This window comes from Colletes gigas, unplaced genomic scaffold, assembly GCF_013123115.1.
Source record: "Colletes gigas isolate AHSC1104 unplaced genomic scaffold, ASM1312311v1 Colletes_gigas_Sc00001, whole genome shotgun sequence".
Taxonomy (NCBI): Eukaryota; Metazoa; Arthropoda; class Insecta; order Hymenoptera; family Colletidae; genus Colletes; species Colletes gigas.
In genome coordinates this window covers 9,312,337-9,330,561 of record NW_025106630.1, presented here as the reverse complement: position 1 = coordinate 9,330,561, position 18,225 = coordinate 9,312,337, and the positions used below count along the sequence as shown (strand labels likewise).

The window sequence follows — 18,225 nt, the reverse complement described above, 5'->3', positions numbered from 1 at the left end:
ACCCTGGCCGTATTTCGTCCGCCGGTTACCACCCAAACGAGGGTTGCTAGACGTTATTACCCCCGCGGATAAAATTTCCCGACAATAAATTTTTTCCCCAACGTTGCTGCCCCGTAAATTATTTTCAAGAAGCGTATTACCCCGGCCGAGATTACCGGGGACGCTGAAATTATTCAATATTTCGGTACGACCCTCGCGTGTCACGGAACAGCTGGAGAAAAATGCGTGCAACGTGACGTTGTTATTTCTAAAAATTGAATAATTCCACTGTAACAAATTTCACGTAATTTTTTAAACCAGTCAAATGAATAATTTAAAAAAATTGTTCCATCTGATCACAGTTACTTGCAAGTCAGGGACGTTAATATTTCTAAAAATCGAATAAATCCACTCTTGCAAATTTCACGTAATTTTTTAAACCGGTCAAATGAATAATTTAAAAAAATTGTTCCATCTGATCACAGTTACTTGCATGTCAGTGACGTTAATATTTCTAAAAATTGAATCCACTCTTGCAATTTAAACATAATTTTTTGAACCAGTCAAATGGTCAACAGGATTGACAAAATTGTATTCGAAAGATTAATTACGATAAAATACGAGGCACGGGGGTTTTTATCGAGTTGAAAGAAGAAACATTTGTTAGGGGCCAAGTTCCCGCGAATCGCGGTGTACATCACCGTAAATGGGGACTCGTAGACCCCGTTTCCAAGCTAATCACGATTAATCGTTATCGGCGGTGTTTCTAACGTGCCGTTTTCTCCCGGTTACAGACATCAATTCTACTTGCACTCGCGCCTGGAGCTAGTGGAAGGTAGACTGAAGGTTTCGGATTGGGGCTCCGTGGCTCGTCTGGTGGCCCTGATAGCGCAGGCCGATGCCGGCGATTACGATGTCCTGTCGCCTCCGCACGCACTTTATTCCCAGTGCTGTCAGATACAGCCCACGGAGCCGTACGAGCCGAAACCCACCGATTTTCTGCACCGGATAATCCAGCAACACAAGGAAATCAAGGTACTCGTCGCGACGAATCCAGAGAATCCACGCTCTCGGGAGAAAACGAAATCATTTAAGAATTTTCATTGGAAGTGTAGAGCTATATGGGTTGTATAATTAAATCAAACTTCAATATTTAACCCTTCGACTACGATTTTGACATAAACACAAGTCGTGTGCAGAAAACTTGTTCTCGCCTTGAACGACGCACGTGGACCACCTGAATATCTTATTTCGAACGAAGATCTCTCCGTTTTCTCCCGACAGTCGCAATAGTCTCAAACGTGGAATAATTATTCGATCGAACACTTCATAGATCCTATCAATTCTATCATTTAAACGTTCTTTACTTGGCATCTCGTAATTATTCACAGTCAGTCTCATGCTTCATAGCATTCAATTTTGCTTTGTTTTTCTTTACTAATGGGTATTTAATCCCGGAATAAATGAATAAATGAATTGTTTGCGTTCTGTGCAGGGCATGAGAACCTCGACAGCCGAGTATTGGTTGCTGAAAGAAATATCGAATCTGGACACGTTCGGGCAGGAAATGTTCCACAGTAAATTCGGATACAACGGCGTGTCCATGATCGGAGTTGGACCACACGGGATCACGGTCTATCGAAGCCAGGACGAGGAAACGCAAAAGTACGTATGGTCGATTCACCCTGTTGATCAACGGCACGTTAGTATCGATCCTCGAAAGGGGACACTCGAGAATCTACCTATCGACCCCGTTGCTCGAGGTAGCATTTATCGAGACGCGAATCTTGGAGATCTTGAACCCCGCGGGGAACCGTGCCGACGTCTCCTTATGAAACAGAAGGCGATAAGCGAATAATATTTCATTTCGAGCGGTCTCTGGACATTCACGCCTCGGCAGACACTTCCAAATGGAATATACTCTGCAGAAACGTTCCCTACAGTGTTACGCTTTATTGAAACGTTCGTTACGCGATCCATTAACTGCTAACTTCTTTCTGAAATTTTTTATTGCCGAGAAATTATATCCTTTTCCTTTTTATTGTTGTTTTACAGCATACCGTACACGGCGATACAAAGCGCGACGTCTCAGCGTCGAATGTTTCATTTGGTGTACCTTTCCCTCGATGGCGAGGAAACGTCGTTGAACTTTAAATTGGATTCGAGTCAATCCGCCAGTGGACTTTACCGAGCGATCACCGAGAAGCACGCATTTTACAGTTGCGAGACGGTCAGGAGCGCAGTGACCGCTCAATTTATACGAGATTTGAAGGTATCTACTTATAACCAGCCTCGGACTGAGTCTATTTTTTAGCTATTCGAATACCATGAACAAAACCAGTGATGGACACATTTGATCAGAACTATCATACGCTCAGAATTTAAATGGTTGAAAACAAATCATATTGTTGTGAATTAAGTACAAAATGCAGTACCTCACTATAGCTTATTTCTTAAGAAAACTACATTTTCTCTTATTGGATTCCCATACCGTATAACTGGTCTAGACAATGACTTCTTTATTTACCTGTGCAATTAAGATCTTGAGACTTTCCTGAATTTAAATATCATTTCAAAGTAACACACTGTCTACCACTGGGGCAATTTCTCTATTATTTAAATATCATAAATAAGGATAAACTTCCAAATATCTTTGCTGTTTCTTCTTCCACCAAAACAGTATACAACCGAAGACACAGTGTCCTCAAAAAGAATATAAACAGATTTTCTTTATAAAAATTGAAACGAATAGAATTGGACTGTGCAAGTTAATTGTTCGCATAGTATTCGAGTATAGAAAATCGACGGAGTCGTAAAAGTCTTAAAGTCGCGAGATTGTTCTCGCGAGAGCAACCTCGAAACGTTGTATCGTGTCTGAATTGGTCGCTGTCGTTCCTCAGGGCACTATAATCTCGATTTTCAACGAGGACTCGACGCTGGGGAAGAAATACGTGTTCGACATTCGCAGAACGTGCAGGGAGGTGTACGATAACGCGCGACGCGCTTTATACTGCGAGGCGACGACCATCAGGTTGCCGGAGGAGAACGAAATTTTGGAGACGCACGGATACGCCGGGGACTGCGAGGATCCCAAGTGCAAGGTATTTCCGACAAATTGCGCCGCATTCTTTCAAAGTGTCGCCTCGTAACCAGTCCCCTCAACGTAATCGAAGAATCTTCCGAGAAAACAATGAGAACGCCAGAATGTGGAATCTAATTTCCAGAAGAACCAAAGTACACTGCATTACATTACTAACGAAATTTTCTATCTCTCGCATATACAAATTTCGAAGAGAAAGAATTGCATTTGCCGCGAGTGTTTGTTATGTGAGTAACCGATTGGCAATCGCGTTGTTTTCTACAAAACCGACGCTCGACCGGTGATACCATCTATTAGCATTATTTACGACTATTTGCAAAGAGATACTTGAATGGTATAATACCATATTTTAAAAAAAAGTTTCTTGACTTTGTGGGGCCATTTAGGGTTTCGTCGTTTTTGTATTTAAGTCAACATTGTTAATAGTTACGTTGACTATTTGGGTGGGTGTGTAATAGCGATGGATGCACTTTGAAAGAATTCGCAGTACGCGTCCGTTGATAGTCGCGAGCGGTCGGCAAACAAGGGAGGCAACTATTCGTGATTGTTCGAATTGCAGGAATCTCGGGAATGTCTGGCGAGATTATTGGACGCGATGCTCTGTCGCATTTGCATGGATCGTAGCCTGGACACCGCCTTGTTCCCGTGCGGACACGCGGTGGCTTGCTTGGATTGCGCTCGACGTTGCGAGCGTTGTCCGCTTTGTCGGGCGGATATCGACCACTGTCGAACGATATACCTTCCCATCGAGCTGACGCACGTCGACAAGCACAATTCCAAGTCGGTCTCGGAGACCATCGGGCCCGTGTACGGCGAGACGTCCGCCGACGAGATACAAAAGAGAAGTTTGAGGACCGAGGCCACGGTGAACGCCAACAGCATTTGAGATCGCCGGGCGGAAGGGTCGAGCGTGCTTCGAAGGTTCATCAGGATCTTCGGTTGTCGGATCGAGAGGACGCATTGAGATCTAGCGGAACGGAACGGATCATTGGATCGCCACCCTCGACGTTGTAAATTTTAATTTCCTACATTTACTCAAATTTCCAATTCCTCCTCGATCATTTTCAAACGATTATTTTCGCATCGTTCATCCGCCCCTTCGTCGTACCCACAGACGCCATTTTCTTTCTGTTCTTTATTACGTTTCCTTTGCCATCGTACTGCGGGGGGGGAAAAAAAGATTACAACGCGAAGGGGTTAACGTAGTCAGCGTGGAAAGAACAATTGCTGATTCGATTACCAAACGACGTTTTAAATTTGTTTAGCGTCGCGATGAAAGAACAAACGAAAATTCGATTTTTTTAAATCTTGATTTACCTATCTTACCTATCTTCGTTTAATTTGAATAGTAACGATGTCGTCACTATCTTAATCGAGCGACCGAGAAGTGCTATTAGCAGCATTGACCTCCGACGAACAGTGCTGCCGTTATTTGGACAAAAAGATAAAGAAGTAGTATAATTTAGATCATCTCAAGAAAAAAAAAATTTTTAAAAAAACACGAAAAGACATTCGACGCGTCGTGTACAGATTTTTTTTTATTCTTATCGACAATCGGACCAATAAGTTCTTTTTTTATTTAATTGTTGTTTATAATACTTCTCGTTACTTTTGTTCCTTTTAGATAGATTGTACGCTTTTTCTCTCTCTTTCTCTTTGTTTATCAACTTTCATTTAGATACGGTCTCAGGGCACCCGGGTGAAGAGTTTTATCGAAACCGGTGACCCTTCATATTTTTAATATAATGCCCCGTTATTCATTACGCATACGCAGTATCGTTTACAAAACGACTGCTATGACGGCCCTCCTCGTAAAGGACGTTTCATTTAACGCGAGCACGAGTCTTGAACGACGCCCCGTCTATGTGTAGATCGTTGGTTTATCGCGAAGTTTTCGTTTATTGCACCGTCGAGACCTTTGTATAGTTCCGTTCGCGTTCAGATGTATAGATAATTGCCCGATAATCGAGAACTCGTTCGCAAGAGTTAATTAACGCGTTACGTATTATTCCCCACCTCCTCCTCCTCCCTCCCTTCCTCCCTCGTTTGAAACGTCCTATACGAGAAGGAATCCTTGTTACAGTAATATCTGTTTATATGTACATAAGAAACGAGATAACCCGCGGTAGGGTCGAGCGAGTAAAAGTCATGAGTTCACCAAATGTCAAATCTGATTTAACCAGCTAAGCGCGTATGCCATCTTTTAAGTAAGTCATAATAAAAGAAATACATACACGTTACGCTCATAAACGATGATTTACCAAGTTACGAGTCGGCCGATATTTCGTTTATCCAACGGAGGCACGAAAACCAGGCCGGTTTACGGATCGAAAGGAAAAAGGATGCGGAGACTTTGGACCGTTCGAATATTAAGCGTATTATTTATTTGAAATTCTCGCGCGTTCAACCATCCTTCTTTCTTTTCATCGATCGGCGGAAATGCTTTTTATCGTTACCATCGTCGAAAATGAGCGTCGAGCTAGTTGAGACACCTGTGCGTAGCATTTTATGAATCTTGCATGCGTGTTGGAAGGGAGAATGAGAAACAAGGAAATCGTTGTAGTCATTCATCAATGCAAAGCAGACCTAGTTTATAATTATTTATAAGAAAAAAACAAAAAAAAAAATATGGATAATAGCGTTTTTACGTGCTACTACGTTTAACGACAGGTTACTTGTCGACAATCTCGTTAAGTCCAAACGTAGCGTCACTTTTTCTTTTCCCCTGACACGTTCAACGCTTTACGTCTATTAATCGACATCCTTTAGTTTCCTTTAGTATTTTTATATCCTATCGGTTAAGAGAATCGTGATCAACGCTGCCTCTACGAATCAAATATCGATCTCAGTGATTCCGTAGTTGTAAATTCAGCGACAAATATATATGTACAACCCGTTGAATTCGAAGCTGGGGAAAGATATTATTCATGACGATCATGAACTGATTAACGAAACGCAAGGAAAAGAGAAATAAAAATTTTAAATAAAGATTATTATTGTTGTTGGAGCGACGCCGCCATCGGGCTACTTCCGCGTTGCGGGGATATAGGAAATATTTTCTTCAGATTTTTTTTAACCAAGCAACTGGTTCGTTTTTCAAAGTGAGCACACCGTTCTATAAATTATAATTGTCTACGGTATTGTGTTATTTCGATATATGTAAAGTTCGTAATAATAACAACAACAATAACGCCGTTATAATAAAAATAACAATTTTTCGCGATTGACCCTCTGTATAAAAACGTACACAAAGAATTTCGAGATCATTGTAGCTGTTAGATCTGTATGGTAGAGACGAAAGATATCGGAGAGAATGGATTTCTAAGAATTATCATTTTGCAAAGAGTATTTTTAAAGTATTTCCAATTATTTTTTAGTATTATATCAGAATTCCACTGGAATAGTGGTATATACATATGAAAATGACACAATCTATACAAAATAATTTTTAGCATTATAAAGGTACAATGTCCCAACCTGTTGATTAAATACCATGAAACATTGATTGTTGTTTGCATTCCTTCGCCTATTGTTTTTACACCTACTACTTGGTTCAATAAACCGTTAATGAAACGGTCGAAGATACGATCGTTCGCGGAAAAATATATGTATAAATGGCGTGAGAGCATCCACAAATATCTCTGAACAACTTTAATTATATTGTTTACACCAAAATTAGCTTCGTATCGTTATTCGCAAAATGCTTGTTATGACTTTTATTAACGATTATTTTTGTCAAACTTTGTACAGACTGTATAAATTTAATAAAAACTCTAATCAGTGCACTTTCTTGCAGGCAGAAAATTAAATCAATCTTTCGCAACTCTATTTTTTAATAACTGCAAAACACGTGCTCGATTATAAATGAAACAATAGCAGATCCGATCGAATGGTCGGTAATAAAGAAAAATCCAACTTTAAAACAATGCTGTTACACTAAATTTTCTGAAGATCGATTGCAGTCCACTTCCAAGGAAATACTTCGAAAAAATGTAAGTAAATCGAATGATTTGATTGATTATTAAATGCATGATTTAATTTTTCAAATTATTCTGAATTTACGTTCACGTGTATGTCGCGATTGCCAATACGAACAGAATAAAGCGTGCTCGAATAAATCGAATAGACAATGAACGTTACACGACAAATTCTAAAATGCGTACAGAGTTTGAACAGAAAAAATTTCGAACTTCGCGCCGGAATATTCTTAGCGGCAGTTCGGTTGTAAGTTGTTCGAGTTGCGCATGCGTTCCGTAATCTGATTGGTTAACACGGCGGCACTGTCATATGACGAAGCTGCGTGGCATCATGGGAAGCGGATCGCAATTTTGCAACATGGCGGTGAATTGAGCCAAAGTCGCGGTGCTGTGCCATCAGAAAATGTATTTTTCATAGTCGCGCGACCTCTTTTGTTATACTTTTCATGCATGCGACAGTGTGATACGGATTCGGGACGCGTTAGACGGTGCACGGTACATGTAAATATGAATGTGTCGAGGCGCAACATTATTTCGAAGGTGACACCCCGCAACTCGGTGTGGTGTTCGAGTACGTATGGCAGAGACTAGAATTCGAGATAAGGAAGCTCTGCTTCGCCCGACTGTTACGTACATTCGACCAAAATTACCACCACGAAGTAGCGATGCGGTGGTTACCCCTCCCGAACTGTGAAAATGTGAGTGTTTCGTGTAAAATCTAATGTGTCCGTACGAAAGTGCCGTGGGTGCGTATTTCGGTAGCGAGAAGAGTGTATGGCTGCCTCGTCCACGATCTGTACAATCCCTTTCTTACATCAATCACGATGATTTTCTCGCCAAAATTTCCTTAACCTAGTCGTAAATTATTTCGATCACGGATGATCCTATTAAATTAGCCTTTAAACATGAAAACTTCGCTGTACAAATCGGTCTTAACGAATGTGCCACCATTGCATCAAATATTCTTGACGAAGTCACGTTTTCTCGAATTTCGTAGAAAACAGTTTAAAGCATTTCTTGAAATTAATATCGTATCCACGTTCTCAGTGTTAACAGTGTGCTCGTTCCGAAAAGAATGTATATTTCGATCGATTCGCGTAAAAGTGCTTACCTTCGTGGTTTGCTCGTGTTTCCTCCTTAGCTGTGCTTAAATCGTATTCTATACGTAATTATTATGAACATCGGTCAAACGAAAGGTTCTTTCAGCGATTATTCTCCCATTACCGATGTCCGAAAAAATGTTTTATGGTCGGTGTCGGTAAACGTCGATGTAGCAATGCTCCAAAAATACCACATGTTACAGTATTCTAAAAGCATCACACGTTGCAATGCTTCAATAACGATAAGAGTTTGTGACGAATAACAATGCGTTGTGTTTATTGTTTGAAACAAATATTTTGCAAGAGTTAATAGTGATATTTTAATCGTTTGATTAGATTCAATGTGGAATTAAATGGACACAGTATACATTATGAAAGTTTTCATTCAGTACATTTTATGCCTCTGCATTTCTGTTTACATTTATTAATCAATGGTTGAATAATAATGAAAGCATAGTAAAGTTGTAGTTTAATTAATTAATATTATTTAATATTTAAAATTAATACCATTACAATAAAATTTCATTAAAATCAAGTACAATTAAGGAGGAAGCACAAGATGATATATATAAATGTTTGTTATTTTGACAAGTTCTTGCTACACGTTATGCAATTAAAAGACAAATCTGTTTTGACACGTTAAACAATTATTTTTTCATTCTATACCAAATAAAAAATGAGGTCACAGCTGCAGCTGAATAAACTGATTTGCATACAATAAAATTTCTTAAATGCTTTGAAACAATATTTCTTATATCCTTTCACATTCTACATTCTGTATCTTATATATATATAATCATGTAAAATAAAGCAGACATTAAACTAATACAGTATTTTTCTATTTTCAGAAATGTGCAAAATTCAAAAACTTTATCAATCGTTCTAACTTGTGATCGTATATGCGTGCCAAACAAAGATATATAAAAGGGCGTTGAAGAGACCCAATGGTTTCCTGACACGATGGAAAGTAAACTATATGTGAAAAATGAGCCGGGACTTGACGGGCAATCGCTTACAAATCCACAACCAAATCCATCCTCCGATGATAACGGAGGTGCTAGGGTTTGTTTTGTTTGTGGTACAGTGGGCCACGGAGAGCAATACTGGCTCAGAGTAAAACCGAGTCCAGGCGGAGCACCAAACGAACCTTACTTCCCCTTTCTCGAATCCCATGAACCACCCGCTGGTTACCGTGGCGAAGGCGCTAGAGGCGGAGCTATCAAGGCATGCAGTCTTTGCTATTCCTTACTCTTACAACAGTGGGAAAGTTACGAGCTGGATGCTAGGCCTCATAGTCAACGAATTTATTGGTTGAAAAGATGCGATGGTGGCCCTTTCACCGGGGCCGAGATGAATCTGCAGGGCGAGTATGTGGCGCAAGTTCTTGGCTTAACTAACGAGCAGACACCGCAGCTTAGACCAGAAAATCGGCCGGTCGGAATCTCTCCGCGGCTTCCACCAAACTCACCATCCCCGAAAGTGGAGCAAACAAGGCCACCGTCAAATTCTATCGAACTGCCGAGACCACATTCGAACATGGCAGAAACGCACAGACATTTAGAACAAGCAAGGCTTACAATGGAATCACCCCATCAAAGACTGCAATCGCCGCATCAAAGGTTACAAAGTCCACGACAGCCTGTAGAAGATACAAGAGTATCTAATGAAGCTGCATTAGATTTAAGACACGCACCTAGAAGTTCACCCGCACCGCAACCAACTCTACTGCCGCAACCAACTTTACTGCCACAACCTCAACGTAAGCTGATGTTGAACATACAAATCATTCTCTTACAGTACATTTCTAGCAATACATTATTACATACTTAGTATCAGTTATTTCTTCTTGACTACGTATATCGAGATATTCGTACGAAACAAAGGTAATGTTTGATAGATTCTGGAGCAAAGGTTCTCAATTTTTTAAGCAATTATCGCGTTTCACAATATTCAGACGGTAAACGAATGCATAAATGCATTATTTATGTTAAATATAGTTGATTCATTCGGTAGGATAAATGTTTGTAAATAAATGTTCGGAGTATCCAGATAGAGCATTAAAAATCCATCTAATTTAAATTCTGATCTCAACCTTTAATATGCGTGTAACTTGTTCGACCTCTGAGAGATCTAATTTAACCGATCTGATACTTGTTAGTCAGCTTGTCACACTGATAAGTAGGTCGCTCGAAATCAAACTGCTGGAACAATGGAAATCGCAAACTACAAAATTGTCGTCGTTCCATATTTAAAACGTAGCGATAAAGTCATGAAAAATACAGTGTCAAAGTAGGCCACGTGCAATACGATAATATTCTCTATGAGGCCCGTAAAATGCTCGAAACGGAATGAAAACGATCGGTTTAATATCACCGGGTTTTCGATGCAAATTCTGCACAGTTACCAATTCAGCAGTTTGTAATCGTTTCATCGTACGATTGCAGCCATTTACAGCGGTGGATCCTCGTCAAGCGTCGGCACTGATATCTTAGACCTTTCGATGCCAGATAAAAATTCAGTTACGGAAGTCTGTTACGTATGTGGGGATGAATACAAAAGAGGGTCACTTAGTCATATTGCGGCAAAACCACTGCCAACTCCGCCACATCCTTCTGCCAGTCCTCCGCCATTTTTTCCCTCGCTGATGCTTCATCCAAGGCCAAGTAGAAGTCGACCCATGGACAGTGCTGGTCGTGTACAGGTACATCCTTTTTCCGTCGATTTCTTACCCTCCATAAAACGGGCTATATACCATAGACCATGTTATCCGAGTGTTGCATCCGAAAACTTGTTCGCTTGTTTGGTTTCAGGCTTGTTCGGCGTGTCAGAATCACCTTCTGGCACAATGGACGGGATACACTTTACGGGGAGTACCGCACGGCGACCGGAACTACACGCTCCGTAAACGACAAGCACCTGCGATGGACACGACTACCTTCATCTGTTATACTTGCGCGCTCGAGTACCCTTCCTCCAGTATTAGACTTCTCTATTGCTGTCCTAATCCAGAGAAGGAGGCGTACTATCCTTTTATTTATTCTCTGAGACCTCCGCAAGGAGCTAGTCCCATAAGTCCTCAGGGGATGGTGCAAGTTTGCTCCATTTGTTACAAAGCTATACCACAAAAGCAGCAAGTATTCGGTGGGGAGAATCACGAGGGCCAACCCTCGGTGCAGAGCGTGGATTTTCGTCAACAAGGCCCGTCGCCACGGCCCGCGGTGGCGAAGTCTCCAGCCAATTCTGCTGGTAGCGATATTCGTTTCAAGCCATACGATTTAAATAAATCGACCGTTGCTACGAATAAGCAACGCAGCGCATCGGTGAAAAGTACCACGCCTGGCCAACGAAATTCTCCGAACAACGGTCCTGCTGAAAATGGAACTGTTGCTCTCGGCCAGAACTATAGGTGCTACATTTGCGAAAGACTGTACCCACGCACTCATATGGAATGGTACGTTGTTTTAATCGTCATAATTTTCTATGGCCCCGCGATGGGTACCAGCGATCATTACATTTGTTGTTGAAGGTTGTCTACGAGCCCGGAAGGAATGAATTCGCACGCTATGCATTTTCCTTGTTTGAGGGGAATGGCACGCACTTCCGAGAATGCCTGTATGGATAGTCACGGCAGAGTATTGGCTTGTAGTCACTGTGTGAATCATCTTGCCCAACAATGGGAAAACATGGACGCTGAACGAGTTCCTTTAGAACGTCGCAAGTTAGTACATACGAAATTTCTTCGTTCGATTTATCGAAGACTACGCTATCGAAATTCCCGTTTAACCATTTGCTTTTATGTCTCTCTCTTCTCAGGTACGATATTCCTAGTCCGCATCCAAACGGTGAAGTGAACCGGTCGATCGCTACACCGCCGAGTTCCAGTTCCGACCGAACGTTTGGTAGCAATCCAGGCACATCGAGCAGTTCTATCTATTGTTTCCTGTGTGGCTTGCATAGTGATTTGACTCTCGCGAGAGTATTGTACGGCCGGCCACAGGGTCGCAACGCTCCATTTTTCCCTGAATTATTGCATCATCAGTCTCCACCGAATGCCGAGCAACTCAGGGAGGATGGTTCCGCTCTTGTGTGCACGTTCTGTTATCATTCTCTTTTGGCGCAATGGCGTCGATACGAATCTCTTCCTAGCGACCAGCAAGTGAACGCCGCGGAAAGACAGTACAACACCCACGATTATTGCTGTTACGTTTGTGGTATCACGACATATAGAAAACGAGTGCGAGCGTTGCTTGTGAAAGATTTTCCCTTCTTGAGGTATCACAAACAGCCGGAGAAGAGTCTGCTGTTGGAGAACGGGGATTTTGCCGTGGTTTGTTTGGACTGTTATGAAACATTACGTACCCAGAGTCTCGAATACGAACGATGGGGCTTACCTGTCGAAAAACGCGAGTATAATTGGATAGTGCAACCTCCGCCGCCGGAAGACAGCCCCGATGCAGCCATCGCCAGATTACCGTCCGGCGAAAGATCGGAGAAGGTGGTAAGTAATTTCTTAAAACTTAGAAACTGTCATAAATCTACGCATTTATTCAAGCAATAACGTCTAATTCTATATTTCGCTGACGCTGTTGCATCGGTGTACATAACCTATACTAGTCTCGCATTAAAAACAATTCTCGGAGTCTAAAAGTTTAAGATCGTCGACATTAAATATTATTGCTTGTTTGCTTAATAGAGACTGTTATTTTTATTTAAAAAAAAAACAGTTTATTAACGCGTGTGTGTGCACATTTGTGCTCTAGGTTCCATCGACGCTAACCGTTAGACCAGCGCGAAAAAATTGTTCACCGAAGGCACCGGACAAGAAGGGCCCGACGAAGGTCCCGGAAAAAGAACAAGGTAAGTGGCTACCTGTGTTTGAGCTCACCATTTTTTTACCTTTGAGTTTATATTTTTCCGTAACCAGTTAAACTAGTTACTCGAAAGGTTCAACCAAACTGGAAAGGGAGATAACCGTAATCGTACATTTAGAAGCGAACGATGTTCTTTGTTTACTACCGCGGTTTCCTTTTATTTGTAGACCTATGTACATATATACAAAGATTAGACCTACAAGTGCTGCAGATAACGAAAAATGTTCCGCGGTCAAACATTCGCCAGACACGCTAAGGTTATCGGTCTGTATTTTAGCGCTATCTCGAGCGTACGCATTCACCTCTCTAGAATTACTCGAGTCGATCGCGTTCAAGTTTCCGTGCAGGAACAATATGATACATAGTCCGCCCCAAAAGTTTCCCAACTTCATTAAAACAACATATTTCCATTTAATATTAACAAATTTTGTTGAGGCAAGGTTGGAACATTGCTAGACTTTCCACTTGACATATTTGTCCAATTATGTTACTATTTTTCTTAAACTACATCTTATACCATGAAATACACAATTTACAATGTCTCAACTTTTCGAAATAGTTATAAGAGAAAATAATTCTTCAAGTCCACTTAACCTCATCCACTAATCCACTTAAACCTCAAAATTAATGTCAAAACAAATATGTAAAACAGCCTAAAGTGTAGAACAATGGAATAGGATAGAAAGAAAGACTAATAAGAAAAGAGAGGTGGAGAGTTGCCCAGTAGAATCATAACCTTATCTGATGTATCTTCTAACCTATAGCAACTGTGCTATCTTTTATTTTAAAAAATAAACATTAATTTTTCGAGTGTACTAAGAAGATTATCACCTTCCTGGAAGAGTAAAAAATACAAGTTGTAACACGAGTAATAAACAATGTTTATTTTCTAAAATAGAAGATGGTACTCTTCCTACACATCACAGAAGATATCAGATAAGGTTGTCTTTTCATATTATGTGTTGTTCCCGAAGAGGGTCAACATCTTATCTTGAGAATTAATGCTTTTAGCCTCATAGTGAGAAATTAAGTCACCGAAATGGGTTAGGTTTGGGTTAGGTCACTCATATGGGTGACTTCATAGGTTAGGAAAACGATTCGTTTCTTGTAACGCGTTTCGATCGATCTCGATCGGGACTGTACAACCGTCGTTCTCAGAAATTATTCGACTTCGAATCCTATATGAACGGCAGTGTTAATTCGACGAAGAGTCTAGAGTTTCGTCGGCTCGTGTTTTATATCGAAACGGAAGCAAAGGGCGGGAGGGGATAGGATGGGAATTCTTTTTCGCAACGTTGAAACAACGGGCGCGTTTCTCATCTTCGTCTAATGCAGGCAGAGTTTAACGGGCGGTAGACACGTACAATATATACGTATATACGTACCGGGAACAAAGATACGACGACATTCTGGAGACGCGAGGGCGGTCGGTACGGTGAAAAGGATCGTGACAGGGGGTGTGTGGATGAGACGTGAGTGGAGCTCTTAAAAATCCAACGGACAAAAGGATACCGACGGTTGAGAACCATCCAAGAGGAGGGCCTGATGGTTTGCGTCGAGTGAATTCGCTCCTTCTTTTTTTTTTCATCCTGCTCTCGTCTCATTTTCTATCTCCTGCCTCGAATTACGAGCGAGAAAATATCTTGCTCGATGTGTGCACGGCCTGCCCCGAGGTTACGATCGGTCCGAAATCGTTCCGAACCTTTCGTAATCGCGTTGGCTCCCTCGGCCAGTTTTTTTTTAGAAATGGGATTTTGAAGTAATAGCACCGTTTGTCCGAAACGGGTATCGCTGATTCCTGTAATTTCCACAGTGACCACTATTTCGTGATCTTACGTCACCGTCGGGAAGTTTTTTAATGGAAATCGTTCGATCGGGGTCGGCTACGAAATTTCTACGACGACGCGTGCACGCGTAAAAAGTTAACAAAGACGAATGCTTCGCGATACTTTCTAACGTTTTGATCGAAAAATCGTGCAAAGACTGACAAAGGCATCGATAGTCACGATGGTCAGCCTTGATCGGTTATTAATCGTCTTTATTACAACATATTTAACAAAAATTAAATGTTACGGTATATTGTGTTGGAACGTTAAAAAAAATTTTTTTCAATCAGGACTGATCAATCGCTGTTATAAAATGTGAACTTCGTTCTAAAAGTTTTAGTTCGAAACGACATACTGAATGATACAGATACATTTATCAAAACGATTGAAATGTGGTTTCTCACGGTTGGTATGATGACTGTCCAGGTGTTTATAATCGCATAAACACCAGAAATGTTAGTAAATTTGTTCTTGTCCAGTCCTTTTTGTAAAAACAGATTATCAAGACTAACCGAGTGCATTGTAAGGTCAATGATGGTCACGGATGACTGCCAGAGAGATAAACGCACTATTATTGAGAATATGAACTTTAATATTTTATCATAGTATGCATCTAATAATGAAAATTCTATTGTAACTCCTAGGACAAAGCATATCAAATTTATGTGGCAGTCAGCGTGTTAACGTCTAGCAAATTGCATGATAGATTTAAATTTTTATTATTCATTTAGTATCTATTTTTTTTATACTTTTTTTTATTTGTACTTGTAATTGAAAATTTTCATTCCTAAATACAAATGGTTGAATGAGAGTTGGAAGTCATATTTTTGTAAAATGTTATTGTATCATCCGGTGTTATATTTGCAATGACGTCCTATTTTGATAGTTTCGAAAATGCCCCCGACGATTGGTCGAAAACGTTTACACATAACCTATAAATCGTCAGACCAAATCGATGGCTTGGCGCAACTACGCGAAGCATCGTTCAATTTAATAGTACGTGTTTTATTTCTAATAATTTTCTAATCGGGAGCCCCGACGTTTTTCCAGCGAGTCTTGGTGGTAATTCGGGTGAGGTTTTCTGCGATGTTTAAGCCCTTCGTGGCACGTATATTTTCCCTGGGAGCGAAATCCCGCCCAAGCAGGCCACTTTCCAGCTTGGCCGCTGTTAGTTCGTAACACCGTTGCTTCGTTCTTTTCTTTTCATCGTTCTGGCTTACCAGCCACGTACGTGCTCTCGTACCAAAAGGTGAGTTTCTTCGAGTTTACGCCCGACGATCGTGTAACGCCACTGCACAGCCTGCTATTTAGAAGTCGTAAACTCACGCTCGACGAGGCGGCACGAGCAATTTTTCTTTTCAATTCAAGCATGCAGAGAGCGCGTGGAGGCACGGTGCAGCTGGAATGGCGTACGTCCGTAAATAAATAATTCCTTCTTACTTGGTTCTACTGTACTAGAGAGCCGAATAGATTACCCGTGGATGGAATTCAGATTCTAGCATTAACAAGCATTGTTTATTTTCGTCGTAAACGTTCCGTTCTTTTATAGCCCTCTTCATTATGTGGTTACACAATAGTTTCTAACATTAACATGTTACCGGCCCAAATCTGTACAATATTTTACAGGACCGAAACCTTTATTCAGACAATAAGAAACTACATAACCTAAAATATGTTGCAGTACTTATTTTTGTCGTAATATACTTATTAATTTTAATTTTTGATCTATAGTAAAGATTCCATGAAAGATTCTGTAGAAAGATCGAGGATGACAAACTACGGATTGAAATATGTTTTTCATACTGTCTTTATTTTCATTACAAGTCTTTTACATTGGTAATCGTTTGCAATTTATCGTGGGCCACTCGAGACATGTCGTTGGGTCATTCAAAATATATCATGGGTCATTTCTAATTTATATTGGATAATTAATAAGTTTGATAAATTTTGAATGTGGATAAATATCTGCAGTGTCGATATGCAGATTTTAGTGGCGCTGCTAGCATCAAGAAGGGGAACTGTTCCTTTATAAACTTGGGCGTTTTATCGTAGAGAGCGCTGCCCACACAGAAATCAATTATAAATCAACCCAGAGACTGTCTTTTATATACTAATGATACAAACTGGTCGAAAACGTTTGTTGTAATCAAATCAAATTTGTTTGCTTGCAAGGGATCCTCGTCATATTTTCCTTACTAGAATTTATTTTTTACGTATTTAACGACTTCACTCGTGAATTCGAAGCAAAAAGACAAAAGAAATATACCAAGCAGTGAATAATTTCATACAACCTAACCTAATTAACGTGTAACAAATCATACTGAAGAGGACCCGTAGACCAACAGTCGCACGCCATTTATGTATGTACGATTAAACAATACTTGTTTGCACTACCGTTTTCTGTATTGTTTTATTTATTTACCCAAGTTAAATTCTGGGTCTCTGTCGATTACGTTACAATTTTTAGCGGGATAATCGAAGGGTTAATACCGAGTTCAATTCTGGAAAGGTCGAAAGACGAAAATGTTGTATTTAACGAAGGAATCGAGCGATCGAAGTTTCCCTGGGAACGATTATCGCTACTTACCCGCAAGGGTATTGGTTGTCTCAGAGATTGACGCGAGAACTTTCCCATTACGGCGGATCGGTGCGATAAATCTCCTTGGCAAATCCTGTCGTTTAATATGTCGAAGTTCTCGGTACGGTCGTATACTCGAGCCTCGAGGTATCGTGAGCGTTTCACTCGAGCCACTCGAGGCCCGTTCTCGTATCGCGCAAAGTCTGTTTCCCCGGGATTACTCTTAGCAAAAGGCACAGGCGTATCAGGTTCCCCGACGCGAACGAGAAAGACACCCTCTTCCGTTACAAGGAACCTGCGGATAATCGGGAATTATACCCCCAGCGTTTCTGGGGTTGGTTTCTTCTCCGTTTCTTTGAAACACCGTGACTCTCGCGGATCGAAAAGTCCCTTCGCCTTTTTTCTTGCTAGATCACTCGTTCAAGCTATTTACCGACGATGGAGGCTCGGTGAGTAGCACACAGCAATTTTTACGAAATTTTGCACGATCTTTTTGTGGACCTTAGAACTTTGTCGTATTTGGCTGGGTGGCTCTTCTTGAGACACACACGTATTTAACTCTGTGTTGTACTTCGTCAAATTTTTTGAGGTTATGGTGTACTTTTAGACGCGAGATATTTGTTGTACGAAAAAATGTTTCAAACGAATTTGGTATCAAGAATTTCTATCAAGATACGATCGTTCGATCGTGTATGAAATTAGTAAGGTTATGTGTCTCAGTAATTTTATTTGTCCGTCCATCTGTTCGTATAAAAATTGTACATCGTCCGAATGAATTGTAAAAGTGATACGTA

At 40.8% G+C, this 18,225-nt stretch overlaps 2 protein-coding genes across 3 annotated transcripts in view; both read left to right on the top strand.

Annotated features, from left to right (window-relative positions):
* LOC122395511 (E3 ubiquitin-protein ligase MYLIP) overlaps positions 1-6,121 on the top strand; it is a 112,748-nt gene extending 106,627 nt beyond the window's left edge. Inside the window, exons 3-7 of the mRNA XM_043393131.1 lie at positions 774-1,014; positions 1,475-1,644; positions 2,035-2,251; positions 2,880-3,080; positions 3,639-6,121. Coding sequence (XP_043249066.1) covers positions 774-1,014; positions 1,475-1,644; positions 2,035-2,251; positions 2,880-3,080; positions 3,639-3,965 — 1,156 coding nt within the window. The 3' untranslated portion in view covers positions 3,966-6,121. The remainder of the gene's footprint in view (positions 1-773; positions 1,015-1,474; positions 1,645-2,034; positions 2,252-2,879; positions 3,081-3,638) is intronic.
* A 1,305-nt stretch (positions 6,122-7,426) lies between these two features.
* LOC122397039 overlaps positions 7,427-18,225 on the top strand; it is an 87,884-nt gene continuing 77,085 nt past the window's right edge. Inside the window, exons 1-7 of one of the 2 annotated variants that reach the window (XM_043395866.1) lie at positions 7,427-7,627; positions 9,005-9,915; positions 10,601-10,857; positions 10,967-11,607; positions 11,683-11,874; positions 11,970-12,654; positions 12,917-13,013. In XM_043395866.1, coding sequence (XP_043251801.1) covers positions 9,117-9,915; positions 10,601-10,857; positions 10,967-11,607; positions 11,683-11,874; positions 11,970-12,654; positions 12,917-13,013 — 2,671 coding nt within the window. In that variant the 5' untranslated portion in view covers positions 7,427-7,627; positions 9,005-9,116. Of the gene's footprint in view, positions 7,755-9,004; positions 9,916-10,600; positions 10,858-10,966; positions 11,608-11,682; positions 11,875-11,969; positions 12,655-12,916; positions 13,014-18,225 lie in introns of both variants that reach the window. The other variant, XM_043395858.1, reaches the window with a different exon arrangement.